We start from the raw sequence: 22466 nt of genomic DNA, 5'->3' as shown, positions 1-22466 counted from the left end.
TACCACAAAGTTGGGATCCTTAAATGGCAAAGGTTTGGCAGCTTTTTCAAGAGGTCCTGTGCTAAAATCAGAGGGCACCATTTTATTCTCACTCACGCCTTCCATGCTGATACCCTTAAAACATAACGAGAATAGTACGAGGTCAGTGTCCTTTAGCTGAGCTTCCTGACTCAGCTCTCAACAAGACGTAAGATGACAGCACCGGACACGCGAGGGGAGACGGTGCGCCCAGAGCCCCAGCGGGCGGCCTGCAGGGGGGGAGAGCCTGGAAGCAGCACCCGCTGGGCAGAAGCCACAGCAGAGGCAGCCAGGACCCCAGCCGCCAGGCTCCCTGGCTCCCGAGTGCCACGCACAGGTGTCCCACTACTACAAGATGGGTGCTATTATCCCCAGTTTACACAGAAGAAAACTGGGGCTCAGGTATACGGGTTCAAGGCCACACAGGGATTACCTCTGGATTCAAAGCCAGGTGGAGGCAATTCCAAAGGCCCCACCATCTCCGTGACACCACATGGCCCCTACTCCTGCCCATCTTGTCAAATTGTGTCTTGAAACATTAAGACAAAAAAGGTCCAGCCCCTTTAAGGGTCTCATTGGCTGGAGAACCCAGGATGGAGCTGGTACGCGTAAGGGCACAAGAGGATGTGGGCATTCTGAGCACGGAGAATAAAGGGAGAGCAGGCTGGGGGCCACGGCCAGCTGGCTGCGTCAGAGAGAGCCCTGACAAGCAGGCTAATGCACTTTAAAACAAAGAACCTTTGAAGCCAAGAATCAGGAAGAAAATACAAGCCAAAGGAAGAAATCACTTCTGATCTGTAATGCTACTTCCAATCTTCCCAGACCGCAATAGACTGTTTTATAATTGATATATAATTTATATACAGTGAAATGTGCAGATCTTAAGTGTAGGTCTCATGAGTTTTGCCAAATGCTTCCACTTGTGTAATCCAGGTCCCTAACGAGGCAGAATATTTCCATCATCTCAGAAAGTTCCCTCATGCCCCTTCCTAGTCAATACCTTCCAACGTCAGGCAGCCACTGTTCTGATTTCCACCAGGTTACTCTGGCCTGTTCTAGAAATTTATATGAGCAGAATCCGACAGCATGTACTGTTTGCTGTGTTTGGCTTCTTTAGCTCAGCATAAAGTTTTTGAGGTTTGTCCATGTCGCTGCATAGACTGGTAGATTGTTTCACAGAATTCGTATACCAGTCAGCAGGGCGGTATTCCGCTGTATGGATGTACCACAATGTGTCTGTCCATTTTCTTGTTGATGAAATGTGGGTCATTTTCAGTCTTCAGCTGTTATAAATAAAGCTGCTGTGAACATTCTGTACAAGTCTTTATGTGGACATGTGTCTTTACTTCTCCATGTGTCTCCACTACCTACTAGTGGAATGGGTTATAGGGTGAATAAACTTTATGAGAAACTGACAGATCATTTCCCTAAATGGCTGCACTCTTTGACACTCCCAGCAGCAGTGTATGAGAGTTCTGGGGGGTGGGGGAGACAGGGACCACCCACCCTGCTGCAATAGTTCCCCGAACAGTTTCTTCTCACATACCTTCTGAGACTCCTCTCCAGGGTCTCTCCTGTGGGCCTGTGCTCCCTCTCCTCTGCCCACAACCCCTCTTCTATCTGGACTGCCCCTCACCTTATCCTCCCCCTATTCACGGTCTTTCCTAACTTTTCTCCCCTCCAAGGCCTAGCTCTCTAAGAACTAAGACGCCTCCAATTTCGCATCCTTTTCCCACCATCTATAGCCACAGTTCCCTCTCTCTTTCTTTTCCTATCCTCCCCTCCCTCCCCAGTCCTTCGCCTTTATCTGGCCCTTCCTCAGCTCTGGGGTTCAGGGCAGGGCCTCAGAAGCACACATCTTGCCCTCTCCGTTTTCTACAGCACACTCAGCGACACACTTCTAAATGTAAACTTGACGTAACTCCCCTATTTACAGCTCATCAGTGCTTCCCACCGCCCTGGGAATTAGGCACAAGTCTGGCCCCCTGGCCTCCTCTCCAGCCTCCCCTCTTGCTCCCCCTCCCTCCTGTATTTTGTATTTTCTGGTCCAGAATCCATGGAGTCATTTTCTGTAAGCATAAAGAGTTTCCATTTTTTCCATTTTTATTTATCCTCCACTAAAATTTCCATTGGGATTAGTCCATGTCAGTTTTACTTTTGCAACAAAGATTAGATTTAGCATTTTGTACATAACCAACTTTTTATTGCCCTTGGGATTTTTCCTTCATGGTCATAGTATTTCTGCACATACATGTGTCCTGGGAGACCCAATATGATGAGGAAGATTTGATTTTTCCCATCACATTTAGTCAGTAACCAACGTTAGCTTGAGTAGTTCTGGCCAGTTGTCAATGTTATTTAGTGTTGACTATTTGTAAGAGTAATATCATAAATTGGATACATGACTGATAGTATTTAAGTCTTGGTTAGTCACTGAAATAACAACAGCTTTGTGAAACAGGCAGGGAACAACAGACCGGAAGAAGGAGAGACAAAGGAGAGAGGTGAGCAGATGAGGGAAGGGACAGATTCCAAGGGTGAGAAGGCACAGGGTGTCAGAACAGCCTCCTTCACCATCTGGCCCAGGCTTCCGTGCCCTGCATCTAACCCAGTGCCTGGCACAGAGTAAGCCCCAAATAATCACTGACTGATTAACTGATTGGAGTTAAGGAATAAGACAACGCAGCGTCGCTCCATGCCAGCATCAGTATTTGAGATGTGTATGCTCTGGAGTTCACTGTAAGGAATCGTCTCTGGATGGGATGCAGTGGCCAAACCCAAAGAAACACAGGAAGGATAATTCAGAAATGACTGGGCTTGGTTACCTACAGGGCACAAGGGAACAGGGTGCGAGGAAGGGGAGATGGGAAAAGATGAGAGAGGAGTAAACTTCTCCAAGTATAGTTATTTGTAAAGTTTTGACCTTTTGAACCATGTTAAAGTTTCACATACAAACAAACAAATAAATAAAACCAACCAGCAAGGATCGGGCAGCAGATAGAGAAAATGGAATAAAAAACAAAAACCAATTTAACTGAGGTTTGAATGAATAACTCAACCACACTGAAGGGGAGGAAGGGAGAAATAACGCTAGTGATGTGAACATAGTATTCTTACCATATAACCTAAGGTTAGAGGCAAAAAGAACCAGGAACAATTGGTAGGTTTGTTTCTCACAAGGGTACCAGTTAATAATTCTGAAACTACACATCTTCTAAGATGAGGCAAATAAGGAATGAGGGGCGGCTAGAATGAACCTCGTGCTATTGGATGGAAATCACAGGTTAGCAATAGGAATTCATGGTTTCTAACATATATACAGACAAACACAGAAATGGATACAGAGGCGTTAAGTGATCCAGGCTCAGTGTTTCCTGAAACTCATATCCAATGGCACTGGAAAGTCCAGATATCACCTACTGTTATGAAAACATAAAAAAACAATAACAGAAGACTGGGAACTTCAGAAAGAAAAGGGGAACAATGGAATGAGTGAAAAAAACTGGGGTAAATATAATAGACTATCATTAGCCTCATGAGTTTCTTAAATTCTGTATGATGTCAAAGCATGGGGGGTGCTTACACACACACACACACACACACACACACACACACACACACCTACATTTCCTAGCTCTTCCATGGAGATGGCTGGGAACAATAAACAATAGGGACACCAGGTATAGATCCTGGTTTCTAAATATTGTTCTCCAAGAACTAGTAATCTTTGAAGAAATGGCTGATTCCAGGGCTGGGGCAGGAAAGTACAAGATGAGCCTTGTGGCGCCAGAAAGTAAGAAAACGCTGGTATCAGTTTGCTAGAGCTGCCTAACAAAATACCACAGACTGGGTGGTTTAAATAACAGAAACTTATTTTCTTACAGTTCTGGAGACTAGAAGTTCAAGATCAAGGTGTCAGCAGGGTTGGGTTTTCCTGAGACCTGTCTCTCTCTCTCTTTTTTTAAAATTGTTTTTTAAAATTTTACTTTATTGAAGTATAGTTGATTTACAATGTTGTATTAATTTCTGCAGTACAGCAAAGTGACTCAATTATACATATATATACATTCTTTTTCATATTCTTTTCCACTACAGTTTATCACAGGATATTGAATATAGTTCCCTGTGCTATACAGTAGGACCTTGTTGTTTATCTATTCTATATATAATAGTTTGCACCTGCTAACCCCAAACTCCCAACCCATCCTCCCCCCACCCCATCCCCTGGCAACCACAAGTCTGTTCTATCTATCTCTTTGGCTGAGATCTATCTCTTTGGCTTGTGGATGGCCATCTTCTCACTGTGTCCTCACATGGTCTTTTCTCTGTATACACGCCCTCCCCACCCCATCCCTTTCCCTCTTCTTATAAGGACACCAGTCATACTGAATTAGGGCTCCACCCTTATGACCTCATTTAACCTTAATTACCTCCTTAACGGCATTATTTCTAAATACAGTAACATTCTGAGGCATACTGGGGGTTAGGACTTTAACATATGAACCTTGAAGGGACACAGTTCAAGTCCATTACAGCACTCGAAAAGTGATGGGCGTAAATTAAAGGACATAGGAGTCAGTTTGAAGAGATTCCCACTGGCCAAATCTGGACAATTTGCTCAGCATCATGGGTCAGTAGGGAAACAGAAATCAAAACCACAATGAGATATCACTTCACACCCACTAGGATGGCTACACTTAAGGACATAATAATGTGTTGGTGAGGATGTGGAGAAACTAGAACCCTCATACATTGCTTGTGAGAATGTAAAAGGGTGCAATCACTTTGAAAAACAGTCTCCTGGCACTATTTACAATAGCCAGGGCATGGAAGCAACCTAAGTGTCCATCAAGAGATGAATGGATAAAGAAGATGTGGCACATATATACAATGGAATATTACTCAGCCATAAAAAGAAATGAAATTGAGCTATTTGTAGTGAGGTGGATGGACCTAGAGTCTGTCACACAGAGTGAAGTAAGTCAGAAAGAGAAAAACAGAAACTGTGTGCTAACACATATATATGGAATCTAAAAAAAATTGGTTCTGATGAAACTTGGGGCAGGACAGAAATAAAGACACAGACGTAGAGAATGGACTTGAGGACACGGGGTGGGGGAGCAGGCGGGTAGAGGGTAAGCTGGGACGAAGTGAGAGAGTGGCATGGACATAAATACACTACCAAACGTAAAATAGATAGCTAGTGGGAAGCAGCTGCATAGCACAGGGAGATCAGCTCGGTGCTTGTGACCACCTAGAGGGGTGGGATAGGGAAGGTGGGAGGGAGATGCAAGAGGGAGGGAATATGGGGATATATGTATACATATAGCTGATTCACTTTGTTATAAAGCAGAAACTAACACAACATTGTAGAGCAATTATACTCCAATAAAGATGTAATAAAAAAAAACAACAGTCTGCTGGGTCCTCAAAATGTGAAACATAGAATTATCATATGACCCCCAAATTCAACTCCTAGGTATATACCCAAGAGAATTGAAAACATATGTCTATGCAAAAATACATATATAAATAGTCATAGAAGCGTTATTCATAATAGCTCAAAAGCATAAACAACCTAAATGTCCATCAACTAATGAATGCATAAACAAACTGTGGCTTATCCACACAATGGAGTATTATTCAACTGTAAGAAGGAATGAAGTACTGATACATGCTACAACATGGATAAACCTTGAATATATTATGCTAACTGAAAGAAGCCAGACACAAAAAGCCACATATTGTATGATTCCACTTATCTGAGGTACCTAAAGTAGTCAAATTCATAGAGGTAGAAAGTAGATGAGGGGTTTATCAGGAGCTGGCAGGACAGGGGAATGGGGAGTGACTGCTAATGGGGAGGGGGTTGCTTCGGGCGGTCATGGAAATATTCGACAATAAGATAGTAGCGATGGTAGCACAACTCAGTAAATTTACTATAAACCACTGAACTGTACATTCTAAAGGTATGAATTTTACGGTATACAAATTATATCTCAATAAAGCTGTTACAAATAAACCAATAAATGTATGAAAGACTGAATGAAGAAGGCTAGTAATGGATTGTGACCCAGAGAACAAAATGAGAATGGACGAATACAAACACTGATCGTAAGAATGCAAAGGAAATGGGAGAGAAGAGAAAGCTCTTGCTCACAGCAGGATTCTAATAACTGTAGAAGGAAAGAAGGAATTAGAAAGTCACCGTTTGGCAACCAGCACTATAGTAACTGTTGCAGGCAGGAACCATCAACAGACACTAAAAGTGGTTGGCAAAAGTGTGAAGAGAAACAGGATAGACACAGTCTCAAGACACTGATACTTTAATACGAACAGGAACATAATAACCTCATAGTGGAGAAAACTGGCAGACACTAACTTACTGAGTGCTCACAGACACATCACCCGCAACGGGATGGATCGACATCAAGTTCCACGACATGAAGCACGGAGAAGGGAACAGCACCCTTCTCTACTCCTGCCAAAATGTATCACCCAAATCTAATCACGAGGAACTATCAGACAAGCCCAAACTGAGGAAGAGTCTATGAAACAATGAGCGGTGCTCTTCAGAAGTGTCATGGTCATGAAAGATAAAGACTGTCTCACATGACAGGAGGCTAAAAAGACATGACAACTAAGTGCAAAGTGTGAGCCTAGGCTGGATCCTGGACCAGACAAAGGACGAGAATAAGGTCTGTATATGAGGTATCAGTGTCGCTTCAACGTTCATTCCCTAAATTTGACCACTGTACTGCTGTTATATATGTATGAGAATGCCTTTGGTTTTAGGAAATCCACACTAAAATATTTAGAGGATTAAAAAAATACAGTGGCCATGTGAGACCCTCCCCTGCACACAGCCAGCTGCCAACCTAACAGCGAATGAGCCACGGGCCCTGGGGAGGAAGCAATGGCTGGCATGCAGATGGAGAAGAGTGACAGGGACCTGCTCTGTCAAGAGGTGGTGGCGGGCTTCCCTGGTGGCGCAGTGGTTGAGAGTCCGCCTGCTGATGCAGGGGACACGGGTTCGTGCCCCGGTCCGGAAAGATCCCACATGCCGCGGAGCGGCTGGGCCCGTAAGCCATGGCCGCTGAGCCTGCGCGTCCGGAGCCTGTGCTCCGCAACGGGAGAGGCCACAACAGTGAGAGGCCCGCGTACCGCAAAAAAAAAAAAAAAAAAAAAAGAGGTGGTGGCACCTGCCAGTGTCAGAAGAAGGATAGGGGCTATTTTCCCCAGGAATCCGACAATTCACAAGGGCACAGCAAGACACCAGCGAGGAGCAGTCCGGTGGGTGGGGGCTGCCAGGAGGCTGGGCCTACAGGGCAGCCTAAGTTAAGGGAGAGAGGGAAAATCAACCCTGCTAACTATGCAGCGAGCATCACGTCAGAGCAGAAAAGCCAAGCCAGCCAGGGCCAACTCAGGAAAAACAGGTGGAATGTGAAAGAGGTTTCCCAGGGCCAGATCCACTGTAAGTTTCAACTTCATTTGAGTTTTTCATAAAGAAAATGACTGCTTACATAATGTTGTTTCCATCTGGGAGAAAATAAACAAACAGAACTGTTCAGAAGCAAAGAGGAGATACTAGAGGGAAACGAAGAACCAGGCCCCAAGGCCTCCTATGGTGATTCCAGAACTACCCATGGAACACGCCCAGGTTGCAGGCCACCATCCTCAGCAGGGACCTCGGCTTTTTCTCGTGGGCCAGAACAGCCTGCGTTCCTCCCTCTCTCCGTCTGCTTCTTCCCTGACTCCTAGTGGGGGGCTCAAAGGCGCCGGGTGCACAGTGAAATCCCGGGAGGGAACAAGGGCATCCTTTGAGGTCGGCTGTTTGCTCCCAGGTCCCGGGAGACCCAGGGGGATGCAACAGGAACACCTCGCTGGACTTGGGCAGGGGTGCGGCCCCAGAGGCGGCGGAGGAAAGCAGGTGCCTTGCAGCCCACATGGGTTGGCAGGTCTGGGCGCCCGCCCCCGGGAGAGGACATGCCAGCGGACAGAGGACAGAGGACGGGAGGCAATGGGAAGAGAGGGTCAGGAGTCTGCATCAGCCGTTCCAGCAGCAAGAAGCGGGTGAGGGTGATGCGCTCAAGCGCTGACTTCCACAACCGAACCCTCCTGTTCGTCTGGTCACCCCATCCTTATCTCCTCCCTCATCAGCAGGCCAAACCCCCGCTGAGGAGTCACGCTGAGGATGGGACAGGAAAGGACGCCATCCTGATACCAACTAGGCCACGTCAATCTGGGGTCGCTCGCTGCCTCTGCAACAGTGAAGGCTTGCTTCCCTCTCTGACCAGATGCAAAAGAACACCCGACTCTGGGCCCTGAGTGGGGTTTTCTGCTTTTCTTTCCTCTTTAAACCCACCCTCCATGGTACTGCGCCCTCGTTCTTCCCCTCCCCTGGGCTTCAGCCAAGCTGGACGCCCGGGTCTGTTAGTGATGGGATGAGAGGGAGGGACGTACTGTCAAGGGGAGATTCAAGTCTGTGAGGCTGGGCTGCAGTGAAGTACAATCTGAAATGATGTATAGTTTCCATGTTACTAAACCATTATTCACACTAAGAGACTTTAGGAGCTGAACTGTCCCGCCCCAAGACACAAAAGCCCTGAGATCAGAGGAAAGGAATGACGCCCGGCCCTAAGGGCTGTCCCCTCTTTGCAGCACGAAAAGAGCTAATTAAGCCCCAAGGAAGAGGAACCCGGCCCGCCATCAAAGGACTGCTCCAGAGTCAGCAAGGCCTCAGCTCGCCCGACCAGAGCCCAAATGCACCACTTCGTGTCTCCTTGGCAGCCTGCAGGGCCCTGACTCAGACTGAAAGGGGGCCTTCTGTCTGTGGTTACACAGAAGGGAGACAAATGTCTTCTGTCTTATCATTCATGAATCCAATGCCCAGTTACATCTATCTAATAGTAGTCTAGGTTCAAATACCTGACCCTAGTCTAAAACTGCAGGGTTACTGTAGGGTTACTTGAAACACCAAAAAAGTGAGATGCAACCGAACATTCGATCAAGTCAATTAAAAGCACTTAATTCCTTGAGAAGACTATCAACATAGAGAAAGGGTCAAGAAACAGTGCTAAGTGGGACTTCCCTGGCGGCCCAGTGGTTAAGACTCTGCACTTCCAGGGTAGGGGGCGCAGGTTCGATCCCTGGTTGTGGAACTAAGATCCCACATCCCATATGTTGTGTGGTGCAACCAAAAACAAACAAACAAACAAAAAGAAAATAGTGCTAAGTGAAAAGCAGGGCATGCAATGTTATACACCAAATACAGTTTCTGAAAAAACTATATCAACACATAGAAAACACAAATTATAATAATTGTGGGGGAAGAAGACTGGCTGACGTTTTGTGTCCACTTTAAAAATAGAAAAAAGAAAACTAACATTATCATGGTTTTTTTAAAAGGTGGGATAGAATGATTATTTTTTAGATGAATACATCCAATCAGTCCAGTGTTCTCTGGATGCCTCCAATTACAGAAGATTGTACCATCACCTGCGCTCTGCACTAACCTTCGAAAGAAGCACCTGCTGCCTCTCAACTTATTTAGACGCTTTGCTAACTGCTTCACCATCACAATCAGCCTGCTAGGTAACACTCAGTCTATAGGTCAATTAGGTTTCTCTGTAGATTTTATTAACTTGAATAGGCGCTTGCAAAGTCTAAAATGCCCTGTATTGAGCTAATAAAACTCCCCCCCAAAGCTTTTCTCTGCACCTTGGATTTGGTTACATTAGAGATCCAATTACATCTTCTAAGGTAGAGACTGGTAAGAGTGATATTAAGAGAGGCAGTCAAGAAAAAAAAAATGTTGACTCTGGACGGTCTGTCTGGGTCCCAATACTGACCCTACGAACTTGTTAGCTGTGTGACCATGGAAAAGTGACTTAACCTCTCTATGCTCCTGTCTTTTTACCTGCAGAATAACAATTCACAGAGAATTAAATGAGATAGTACTTAGAAGGTGCCTAGAACAACATTTGGTACACACTAAATGCCCGATAAATATTATTGTTATTTATCATGACTGCTGTCACTTTAGCACAGCACAGTGTATCTGTTCTCCAGCCCAAGTTAACACTAATCATTTTCAAAATATCGTGACCAGAATGGATGGGAGATGGCACTTTCCAGATTATGATGTAATTAATCAATAACTATATTACTTATACTGAAAATACAAATCCAAACACAGAATTGTAATTCTGTGACAATGTGTACAACTTAGCAAGCATAAACACCAATAATTTCTGTTGAACTAAAGATTCATCTTGATGGAATAATAAAACAATATTGTTTTAGTCCTATTAAACTATTTAATACCATTTTCTAGGGCTGACATAAAGGAGACGTCTATAAATGCTTTGCTCAGAATACTTTTAGATCAAAAATATTCCCTTCAACCCCTGAGGCCTTCAAGCAGAAAGCCCTCTAAATTTCATCTAGTCACTCAATTTTACTTTAGAAATGGCATGCACATTCTGGAAAGTAAAACCCACCTTAAGAATCCATCGAGTTATTTTTACCAATTTCAAAAAGCACTCTAATGTCTATGTAAATGTCCTTTATAAATTTTTAAACCCCATGAAAGTTTTACAGACACTGCTTTTTTGTAAGACACAAAATAGCGGAAACTACTGAAATTTCGATACTGAAAGACCTCTAAAGTCCCTTTTAACTCAAGAACTACAATCATTTATATTAAAAAACCCACTCACTCCTCACTGATGAAACCTTGAGCAATCTCATACATGTACACAGCGCCGACTCTGGAAGGCCTTCCCCATCCAAACCCACCACCTCTCAAAGGCCACCTCTAGTCCCGCTTCTCCTTCCCCACCTCTCCTTCTCTGATGACCATCACCTACACTGAATCCACATCTTCCTGTGTCCCACCACTAAGGCACCAATACCAGAGAAGACCTATAATTGGCTTTGGGACATGGTTAGAAATGACGAGATTTTCCTAACTGTTTCAGATATGTGATAGGTAGAATTCAGAGATGGCCCTTAAGATTCCTGGCCTCTGGTGTACACACCCCTTCTCCCCATTTTTAAGCAAATGCACCACTAATGTACATACCACTGTGAAGGGATCTGAGATATATTTAAGGGATTTGCAATATATATCTTATATTTGACATATAATTAAGGTATCAAGTCAGCTGATCTTAACAAGAGACTATCCTGGTGGGCCTGCCCTAATCACACAAGCTCTCTAAAGAGTCAGAGACAAGAGAAGTCAGAGACATTTGAGGTGTGAGAGAGATTAGACACAAAAGAGATTCTCCATAGCTGGCTTCACAGATAAAGAAGACGTGGTACATATATACAATGGAATATTACTCAGCCATAAAAAGGAACGAGATTGGGTCATTTTGTAGCGATGTGGATGGACCCAGAGTCTGTCATATGGAGTGAAGTAAGTCAGAAAGAGAAAAACAAATATCGTATATTAAGGCATATATGTGGAATCTAGAAAAAGGGTACAGAGGAGCCTATTTGTGGGGCAGGAATAGAGATGCAGACGTAGAGAATGGAAGTGTGGACAGGGGGTGGGGGGAAGGGGGGTGGGATGAGTTGGGAGATTGGGATTGACATATATACACTACCATGTGTAAAACGGATAGCTAGTGGGAACCTACTGTATAGCTCAGGGAGCTCAGCTGGGTGCTCTGTGGTGACCTAGATGGGTGGGAAGGGGAGAGGGTGGGAGGGAGGTCCAAGAGGGAGAGGATATATGTATACACATAGCTGATTCACTTCATTGTACAGCAGAAACTAACACAACATTGTAAAGCAACTATACCCCAATAATAATGAATACATAAATAAATAAAGATGGAGGAGGCCATGTGGCTAGGAATGTGGACAGTGACAAATCGGCAGCAAGGAGACAGGGACCTCAGCCCTACCACTGCAAAGAACTGAATTCTGCCAACAACCTGAGTGAGCCTCAAAAAAAGATTTTCCCCCAGAGCATCCAGGCAACAAACTAGCCCAGCCAACTCTTTGATTTCAGCTTGGTGACACCCTAAGCAGGGAACCAAACCACTCTTGTTGTGCCAGGACTTCTGACCTACAGAACCAGGAACTCATAGGTGTTACTTAAGCTACTAAATTTGTGGTCATTTGTTACGACAGCAATAGAAAACTAATACAATATGTGTAGGTCATTCTCTCCTCCTGGAAGGATTTTGGGATGGCAGGGACAAGCTATAATCCCTTGAAATGTCTTAAGCATACTGCTGGAGACATAACAGAAATAAATTCTTGCTGACTGAGCTCAACTGAAACGGGACAGAAAGGCTGAGGAGGGAACACAGATAAGGGTCCATTCAGGAAGACTCCAGACAGCCCTCAGGGCAGCATTGCGCAAATGCCTGCATTTGCTGTGGACAAGGGAACTAGGATGGAATGCTATGTTAGAGCAGGAAAAAAAAAAAAAAAAAAACAGCTAAGACTCCTTTCTGGAGATAGAAGTCAAGTTTTTTTCCTTCTTCATGAGATGCTGAGGGTGGCAGTCAGGTAACTGTATACCTCATTAGTTAAATGCCAGCTGGGAAGAGGAGAACAAAGAAAAGAATTCACCTTTCCAGGGAATGCCCTTCTCTTTCTAGCCTGAGGACTCGCTGAGGCTGATGAGATGGAGAAGACCCACAGGGAGTACCTAGGCAGCCCATCCCCTCACTGAGAGCTCTAAGGCCACCAGAGTTGTGATTTCCACCAAGCTGGGTTACTGGGAATTCTCAGCAACCTAAAGGCATTCGTCCACCCTCTGAAGCCTGCTGTGGAGGAGCTGATGATCAACGCTACCTTTAGGGTCAAAACAATCATTCCTCCCAATATGTACTGACTACATTCCTTGGTCTCAGCACAGCTGGATATCAACATGCACCGTGCACATACTGGGAGAAAGTACTCGCAATGCATATATCTGGCAAAGGACTCCAACCAATAATATATAAAGAACTCCTATACATTAACAATTTAAAAAACCCAAAAAACAACAACACAATGAGAAAAAAATCAGGCACCTCACAGAAGATATCGGAATGGTCAAAAGCAAATTAAATAGTGATGACATCATTAGTAATCTGAGACACAAAAATTAAAACAAAGAAATACCATGACACAACCATCAGAACGGCTAAAATGAAAGACTTGATGCCAAGTATTGTTGAGGATGTAGAGCAACTGGAACTCACATACTCTGCTGCTGAGAATGCACAATAGTGAAACTACTTTGGGAAATACTGTTTAACAATTTCTAAGTTCAATGTGTGTCTACCTCATGATCCAGCAATTCCACTACTATCCATTTACCCAAGAGAAATGAAAGCATGTATCTACCCAGATTTTTAGGAATGTTCAGAACAGCTTATGCATAAGAGCAAAAACTGTAAACAACTCAAATGTCCATCAGTTGTGGTATATTTACACAATATACTCTGTGTACTGATACAGGTAATAATATTAATGAATAACTCTCACAAACATTTTTTCACAGAGAAATCCAAGCAGGCACAAGAGAATATGCTCTGTATGATTCCATTTATATTCTGCTCAAAAACGCAAAGTCAATCTATGGTGAGAGATGTCAGAGTACTGGTTACCTCTGGCAGGGAGGGAAGAGAGTACTAACTGGAAAGGGTCACCAGGGAATATTCTGGGGCTCTTGGAAATGCTCTCTATCTTAATCTGGATAGTGGCCACATCGGTGGATACATATGTAAAGTCATTGATCAGTACTCTTAAGATTTGGGCATTGTACTGTATGCAAATCATACATCAATAAAGTATTTTAAAAGGAAAAAATGCACTACCAATTATCGACGGAGGAAGCCATAGACAGTTAATAGCTCTAGAACGTCGTTCTGGGTTTAGGATGCCACGCCATGTGTTGGAGAGCACAAAATAACACACTCCATCTTTGCTTTCTCATTGCTTTAAATAAAATGAAGCAATTGCAGAGCCCCGATCGCCCAGATGCTGTGAAGTCTGTGCCAGGCGCTGTGCTCAGAGCTTAGGACCATGATCTCATTGAATCCTCATAACAACCGCATGAGGTAAGACCAAATCCACTTTGGGACAGGGAAACTGCACTTTTCTGAGGATGAAGGAAATCATCTGTCTCAATACATCTTTGTGTTCCTCCACACCGTTCATTAGGGCGCTCTGCACCTCACAGGCACTCGGTAAATGTCTGCAGAATGGACGAAGGTGAGACAGGAGAACTTCTGGTTGACTGAAACTCACATAAAGAAAAGTCCCGAGCCTCGCTCTAATCGCGACCCCGACGGGAAGGGGCGTCCCTACTAGTAAGGCAATAACAACCTCCCCACCTCCCCAGTTCTCCTCATGGACAATGCAACGCGGGTCATTCTTTAACCAAACTCCACGTATGCAAACTAAGGGGAAAAAATGTTTCATTTGCACCAGACACCTGCGTTTACCCAAGAGGTACGACTGCAGGGCCCCGCCCACGCGAGGCGCCCCGCCTCCCAGTGCCCCGCCCCGCAGCCCGGCGCACGCGCTCTCCGCCCCGGCAACGCGCAGACTAGGGGAGTGACAGCGTACCTGCGCAAAGCCAGAGGCCGACACCTTTTTCTTCTTACTGGCGGTATAGCCCCCGGCGCCGCTGCCGTTGTGGAAAGGACTGGCCGGCCTCTTCTTGCTGTTCCGGGCTATCCCCGGAGTGGAAGTGGTGGCCACAATTGGAATTTGAGCCGCCATTCCTACCCCGAGTCTTCCTCCTACCCCCTCCCCACTTGGTCCCAGTGCAGGCCCTGGAACTTCCGGCCCGCCGTTACTTCCGTCTTAATGCTTTTGAAAACCCGGCCTGGACTCCGAAAGCTTTCGTTGACTTCTCTCGGCCAAATCTAAAAGGCGGAGCTCGGAGCTGTCTCTTCCTTCCGGGCGGGAGGGCGTCTGGCGGGCGGAGTGCTGCTGTTCACGAGCTCGGACCCGGGCACGTGCTTGGACGTCCCCAGGGATGGAGGATTAGAACATCCCGTGATCTTTTTAAAACAACTGGATTTTTAAAAAGTTAATCACCACGTTGTCTCTTCTCACGTTAAGTCAGAAGATTGATCGCTTTTGATGTCTCTAAGTGTAAAGGTAAGGTCATTCTCTGTGGACTAGACAGACCGCCAGACCGCCAGCATTTCCCTTAGTCGCGGCCTTGTCGCGCAGAAGTTTGTGTACCCAGGTGCCCAGATGGATTTGAAGGGTAGAGTGGTTCTTAACCTTGAAGGGGTCACGGACCCCTTTCTGCCCCCCCCCCAAATTATACAGGCACAGACAAAATCTTACATAGAGATTTCAGCAGTTCACAGATCTGCTAAAGCCTATTTATGAACTTCAGTGGAACACCCCTCCCTCTTGTTATTTGCCACATGATACACTGTACTTCTTCAAATCTTCATGACATAAATTACATGGTTTATAATTGGTTGGTTCCTTTCTTATTTGGTTTCTGCTAGAAGTAAGCTCTAAAAGGGGAAGGCCAGTTATGTTTTGCTTACTTTTCTTTTCCAGGTTCACGAGTACCTTGCAAGTCATTGGTACATTATAAGTATTTTTTAAATGAAGTAATTAAAAAATGAAAACCCCTTGCATTAATTGGTTGAAGCTTCTGTGTTCTGATACAGGAAAGTAGTATTTATGAATCTGGGTACTTGAAGGAAATAGGCTGCAGAATGACTTACAGGTGAGAGAAAGAGAATAGGAAACCAGTAATAATGTTACTGACATCTTTTCTCCTTTGGAGAAAGGAATAAGCTACCAGTGTTGAAATGTTCCCTCCTGTACTCCAGTCTCCACCCCTATCTTCCCCTAAATCTAGTCTTCCTTATTCCTTATCTCAAAGACTGCCATCTCCCAACAACTATTCACCTAGCCAGAAACTAGGTGTTGATCCTGGCTTCTTGGGTCCACTCTCTTCTCATTCCAGTCAGCTCCCCACTCACTTCTCTTCCTATCCTGGTGAATCCATCGCCCCTCATCTGGATCCTTGCAAGACACCTCTTGCAGCCTCTTGTTTTAATTTCTTTTTTTTTACTTTAATTTTTATTTTATATTGGAGTATAGTTGATTTACAATATTGTGTCACAGCCTCTTGATGGAAGTTTGAGCTTCCATCTTTTCCTAATCCTCCCTGACCCCAGGGCATTCTTCACACTGGCTGCCAGAATGGTCTAAATCACAAATCTAATCGTGCCACTTACTTTCTTACGTTCTTCAGGGCTCTTTTACCTTGGCATATAAGGTCCTTAATAACTGGGCTCTGCCCCCTTTTCTTGCTCCATTCCCAACACTTAAGTCCCTGCAGCCAGGGACTAACTCTTGCCTAGAGTGTACATCATTCTCTTAACTCATCATAGTTTTTTTCCCATTATTTCCTCTCCTAGGAATGCTGCAGTTCAGATGCTACTTCCAATGAAAAGCTCCCTGCCACCTGATGCACCTTCCTTTCCCTCCCCTTCCCCTGCACCCACCCTGTGCATGCGTGTATGAGGGCATTGAACACAGGGTGTTCTGCTGGGCACCTTTCCATAATCCCTTAGGAAATTTTTCTGAGTTCAAACACCAATCCCCTACTACGGAGGAATCTGACAAGTGGGTGTCTCACCATCTGGCTTCCCAGAGCAAAATTCAGTCCTGATTTTGCCTAATCCCTTTCTTCCCGAACTCCTTCCCTTGGGATCTGGAACATCACCATTCTTTTATTTTCCTTTTTCCTAACCAACCACTGATCCTTTCTTTGACAGTTTTTTCCTTCTACCAAATGGTTTCTAATCACACTATAGTTTTTTCAAAATATTGGTTATGTGGGACTTCCCTAGTGGCACAGAGGTTAAGACTCCGTGCTCCCAATGCACGGGGCCCGGGTTCAATGCCTGGTCAGGGAACTAGATCCCACATGCATGCTGCAATTAAGAGTTTGCATGCCACAATGAAGACCGAGCGCAACCAAATAAATAAATATAAAAAAAAAGAAATAATGAATAAAATTAAAAATATATATATACAGGTTATGTAGACACATCCTCCCCAGCAGATATACATTTTTTAAGTTTCCCAGGTGATTCTAATGATCAGCCAGGCTTGGAACCAGCTCTTCCTTCTCAGTCCTTACATGTCGAGGGTTCCTTGTTGCTTGGTCAAAGGCCCTCTGCCCTCCTCAGTTTATACTTTCCCCAGACATTTCACCAACTCATGGGGCCTCAGGTACCATCTAAATGCAGATCAGGGACTTCCCTGGTGGCCCAGTGGTTAAGAATACACCTGCCAATGCAGGAGACACAGGTTCAACCCTTGGTCTGGGAAGATCCCACATGCCGTAGAGCGACTAAGCCCACACACCACAATTACTGAGCCTGTGCTCTGGAGCCCACGAGCCACAACTACTGAGCCTGTGCTCTCTAGGGCCCACGTGCCGCAACTACTGAGCCCACCTGCTGCAACTTCTGAAGTCCGCACACCAAGATCCCACGCTCCTCAACAAGAGAAGCCACCGCAATGAGAAGCCTGCACACTGCAACAAAGAGTAGCTCCCGCTCGCCACAACTAGAGAAAGCCTGTGCACAGCAACGAAGACCCGAGGCAGCCAAAAATTTAAAATATATATATATAAATGCAGATCACTTTCAGATTTGCATCTCTTATCTGGATTTTTCTCCAAAGATGCATAGCCAGATATAAAATTCCCTGCCTAGATATAAATTCAGATGCTTATCACACTCAGCATCTCACACTCAGCTTGGCAAAGGCAGAATCCATCCTCCTCCTTGCTCCTCCAAACACACTCCTCCTTCAGCACTTCCTATCTCAGCAAATGCCACCATTATTCACCAGTTGTTCAAACTAGAAACCTGGGTGTCATCCTTGACTCCTCCCCTTTGGTCACCTCCACACTATAACCCCACTCCAGCCACCATCATCTCCCTTGAGGACTCCTACGTTGCCTTTTTATCTTTCTGGTTCACCTCTGGTCCCTCCAACCCAGTTCCCACATACAATTCCATATGACCTCTTCAACAATACAGATGTGCAATGTTTAGATCATGCCCTCTACTTGAAACCCTTCAGTGGCTTCCCATGTTCCCTAGAATGAAGTCCAATGTCCACAACATGGATTTACAGGCCTTCAGAGAGCTGCCCACCTCTCCAACCTTGCCTCTCACCCAGCTCTCTGCACTCCAGTCCAGTTTTCACTTTTGTCAGTTCCACCAACCAGCTGTGTTCCCTCCTCCCTCAGGGCCTTTACCCATGTTGCTACTGCTTCTGCCTGGAAGCTGCTTTTCTCCCCAAACCACCCTCCTGGGGTCTCATTTATTTCCACCCACTTTTCCTGTCTTGGCTGACATGCTATTATTTTAGCCTTCCCCATCCCTCTGGTTTGGTTAAAACTCCTGTTCCGTGCTCCCATCACTCTTAGTCATCTGCTGTCAATTAAGCAGTTGTAGTATGCCCAGCCCCGAGGATAGAGACAAGGACAAACAAAACAGAATAGTCCCTGCTCTCAGGAAGCCCCCCTGTCCAGCAGGGGAAGAGAGACAATGGATTTGTCTTTTCCGCTGGACAGAAACTCCCTGTGGGCAGTTGCCGGAGTCATCAAGGATTGAGTGGCAGAGCAGTGACAGATGATTAGCAATGAAGAGGGTGAGAGAAATGCGGGAGCACATCCACTCAAGGAGGAGAAGCTGTGGGCTGGGGAGAAACATGTTCCACGTCCACCTTGGTGGCACCATCACTGCACACCGTGAGCACAGGCAGGGACTCCACACGCGCTGCCTCAGGTGTGGCTCACATGCTTCCATATCTATTGCTGGAGATTAACAGCGTGGGTCCACTTACACAAGGAGTTTTTTCAATAAATACATACTACAGTACTATACAATCCTCGGCTGGTTGAATCAATGAATGTGGAACCGTGCATCTGGAGGACTGACTGTAAAGTTATACGCAGATTTTCAGTTTTATGTGGGTGGGCCCCCAACCCCCATGTTGTTCTAATGTGCTTGTTACACCTGAGATGTAAAGCATCTACTCAACTGTCTCATCAATTTCAGGAAAAGTTGTGGGTATTGGGATCATGCTGTTGGATGGAAGACACACTGCCCCCTTCTCTTGATAACTTGTGTGAAGTACAATGGGCATTGTTCACTGTATGAACAATGGCTGCTCCAGTTGGTATGGGACTCCTTGATGATGCGAAGTAACCTTGAAGCTGCAGTCGAGACCCTCAGAATCCCCAACCCACAGCCGCCACGAGAGGAGCAGAGCGTGCAGTGCCTGTTCATAGGGATGTGCAGGCCGAATTAGCCCCACTACAACCAGAAGCTGACGGAGCCCCTCAGAGATGATCACAGTCTCGTCTGGATTTGTTCTTTGGACATCACCTCTCAGGAACCTTCTCTGATCTCTGTTCCCACCTTTAAACCAAGTGCGATGTCCCTCAAGGCGGCGCTCCCAGAGGCCTGTTTCCTCCACAAGACACCTTATGTCATGCGGATTGCAGGCTCACTTGGGCAGAGGCAGTTTCTGGTCCATCACTGTTTTCGCGAGCCTTGCAGGCCCTAGTGATGATTGCGGAGGACCTTATTGTTTAAACGATCCTTGTCTAGGAGAGAGCTCAGGCCAGAGAGGGGTGGGCCGGGGCCCTGGTTCACATAGTTGTTTGCTAATTTTTCACCTGACAGATGCATGGAAATATTTAAAGGCGGGAAAGAGAGAGAAATTGAAAATAGCCCTGATGCTAACATTTGCAGAGTCCAGGGCAAGAGTACAAATGGAGGCCTACTTACCAGGTGTCTTGCTATTTACATGCACAAACCAAGCTAATGAACTGTAAAATAAAATACCTTCTACCTCAGCAAACATACCTTCACATCTCAGAAGACCAGAGCTCAATTTAGAATTCTCAGATTCCGTGGAGTTCTGCTGCAGACGTGGTGGCACGGGGACAGCCATGCCGGCGCCGGGCCCCCTCCCTTTCACCCCTTGCTGCACTGGGCATCGTGAGGCTACACGTGTGCACATGTGTGGAAACCTGCCCATCTTCCCCCCGACCCTCACGAACAGCCTCCTCTTCACCACGCCTGGGCCTGGGGGTGTACACGTGGAGCCCAGGGACGAGGCCCACAGAGGCCATCTGGGGCCATTTGTGCAGGAGGTCCTGGGGTCCCTGGTATCCAGAGCACATTCAGGAAGGGGGGGTGGCGAGAACCAGGGTGGACGTGTGTCCCTCCCTCCACTGGGAGCAGAAGGGCATGGCCAGGAGAGGGCCCTCTCGTGCAGGCCAGGGACTTGCCTGCTACTGTGGTCTGAGTCCTGAGAAGGACTCTATGAGGAACGCGAGTGAGGGGCAGGCTGCTGCTGCCCCTGAAGCCAGGGGGGTGGGGGAACGACAGGCAGAGGCGGGTCCAGGTGGAGAGCCGTATTCAGATGAGGTGGCAGGAAGTTAACATGATTTCCATCCTTTAGCCAGGGTTTCTCCGGGAAGGGGGAGGTGACATCTTCTGCTCGGTGACAGGTGGGGGCCGGAGGCTTGGAGAAGGGTCATAGGAAAGTTTGGAAAAGGCTACGTTCAATGGTATCATGAGAAAGGACAGATAAGGAAACTTTCAGAGGAAACTGGCCGCGCCACAGGCCTGCTGCGGCTGCCACCTACCCGTGGGCAGGCTGCGCACAGCTCAACTCCAGATGCACCTTTTACATCGACGACAATGTGATGGCGACCCCTCAAGCCGGGCACTGAGTCAGGCATTGCACCTCCAGCGCGGTCACACCTGGCGGCTCCAGGCTCACGCAATCTCCTCTCTGAATTTTGACCTCAACAGTTAATATTGCTTTGCAGAGTCTGAATAAGAGAAAATAGTTTTAAGGGCCCCCATGCTTACTGTAATTACTCCGTAAAGCCATGCCTATTCTATAAACACTAATTTAACATTACAAATGTGGCCCCCAAACGCTGACAAAGTTCTTCCCGAATAGTGGGGTACTTCCCTTTAATTCTGAGAGCCAGGATCATGCTCCCGGGATGGTGTTTTCCTCATCCTTGTTGCCCCTGTAAACCCCCTCTGAGCACTGGTCCTTCTCTTGTCTCTCGAGGCCCCACCCATTACTTAAAATGAATTATTATTTTAGCATTTACTCTTTGTGCATATTATAGAGAAAGAAAACAATTGTAATTACTATAATTCTGCCATCTCTGAGGTTGCCTCCCTATTTTGCTGTCTGCAAACCTCAAATTTGCTAATCCCCAGGCTGTGACAACACCTCCCTTCTTAAACTGGCAGCCTGCTTCAATTTTTCCCCCCGTGTCATTGTTCCTATTTCTGCCACTACGTTGTTGAGTTTTGTTTGCTTTCATTCACACATGACATTTTCTTTTCCGTCAGCTCTACTTGTACTTTGAGATAGTAGTGGAGACAGTCCAAAAGCTTTGGGGACAGTTGGTTGTGGAATAAAACAGTGATGATATGGAGACTCGGGGATGTTCATTTTCTAAGCTTGCAAAGAAATCCTCAAAAGACTGAGGAGCGGAGGCCTCCTCTCAGGTGCCTTTTGTTCCACGTCTTCACGAGTCATTGCTGCTCCTGCCCCAAGGCAGGTGAACCAGCCAGCCCAGGTCCCAGAGTGTGCCTAGCCCTGGGGACAGGGGCAGGGCCAGAAAAGCGCATGGCCTGCGGAGGGAGGGAAACCCATTCCAGGCAAAGGAATAGCATCGGCCACCTTCCTCATCGGTGGAACACCGGGGAAGCCCAGAGGCCTGTAGGGCACAGAAGCCTCCAGCCCAGCCTTGTCCAAGGAAGCCTGGCTTGCTGATGCGGCCTCCACCTGCCATTGTTTAGAAGAGCAAGAAATGGAATGTGTGATGGCGCTCACAATTTTTTAGAAAACTATACATTCTATAAAATCTCAAACTACCTATGATGCCCTATGACCGGTCTTGTTATCTTTTGTTTTTAACTCTTACTAGGGCACCCTTGAATGTTGAATGGATCCTGACCAAGTCCAGCTGCCCTGGCCTCCATCTCGCTTCTCTCAGGGCTCCTGGACGCCCTCACCCCGCACCCCCCAGCTCTGCCATGGCTGCTCTGAGCCCATCCCTGGACCTGAGTGCAGAATGGCTCCTGGCCTCTTGCCTTAGCCCGTGTTCACCTCTGCAGTTCTCTGATCCTGTTGTGGAGCAATTTCTGAAATGATCTATTTGGTTCTCCACCTACTACACTAAGGATCTGAACTTCTTGTAAGGATTGGGAATCGTCAGTACGAATTGAACATCTGAACATTTGTACTCTTCTCTAAGACAAGGAACTTCTCATGACTTGTAGCTGGTGTATAAGGCATTTTCCCTGTACTAAATGGCCCTGACCAATATGCACTTGGAGTTCTTGCCTTCTGATTTTCATTTCTGCCATTAAAGTGTTGGCTTT

General features: G+C 46.1%; 1 protein-coding gene and 1 long non-coding RNA gene across 2 annotated transcripts in view; one reads left to right on the top strand and one right to left on the bottom strand.

Moving 5' to 3' along the window:
- INO80C (INO80 complex subunit C) overlaps positions 1 to 14905 on the bottom strand; it is a 22128-nt gene extending 7223 nt beyond the window's left edge. Inside the window, exons 1-2 of the mRNA XM_032603589.1 lie at positions 14602 to 14905; positions 4 to 114 (exon numbers count right to left, since the gene is read on the bottom strand). Of these exons, the coding sequence (XP_032459480.1) occupies positions 4 to 114; positions 14602 to 14757 (267 nt within the window). The 5' untranslated portion in view covers positions 14758 to 14905. The remainder of the gene's footprint in view (positions 1 to 3; positions 115 to 14601) is intronic.
- LOC116739296 lies at positions 14577 to 22466 on the top strand. Its single transcript, XR_004345526.1, has 2 exons — positions 14577 to 15141; positions 22010 to 22466. It is a non-coding gene; the product is annotated as an uncharacterized LOC116739296 (long non-coding RNA).

This window comes from Phocoena sinus, chromosome 14 (assembly GCF_008692025.1).
Source record: "Phocoena sinus isolate mPhoSin1 chromosome 14, mPhoSin1.pri, whole genome shotgun sequence".
NCBI lineage: Eukaryota > Metazoa > Chordata > Mammalia > Artiodactyla > Phocoenidae > Phocoena > Phocoena sinus.
This window is presented reverse-complemented; position numbering and strand designations above follow the sequence as displayed.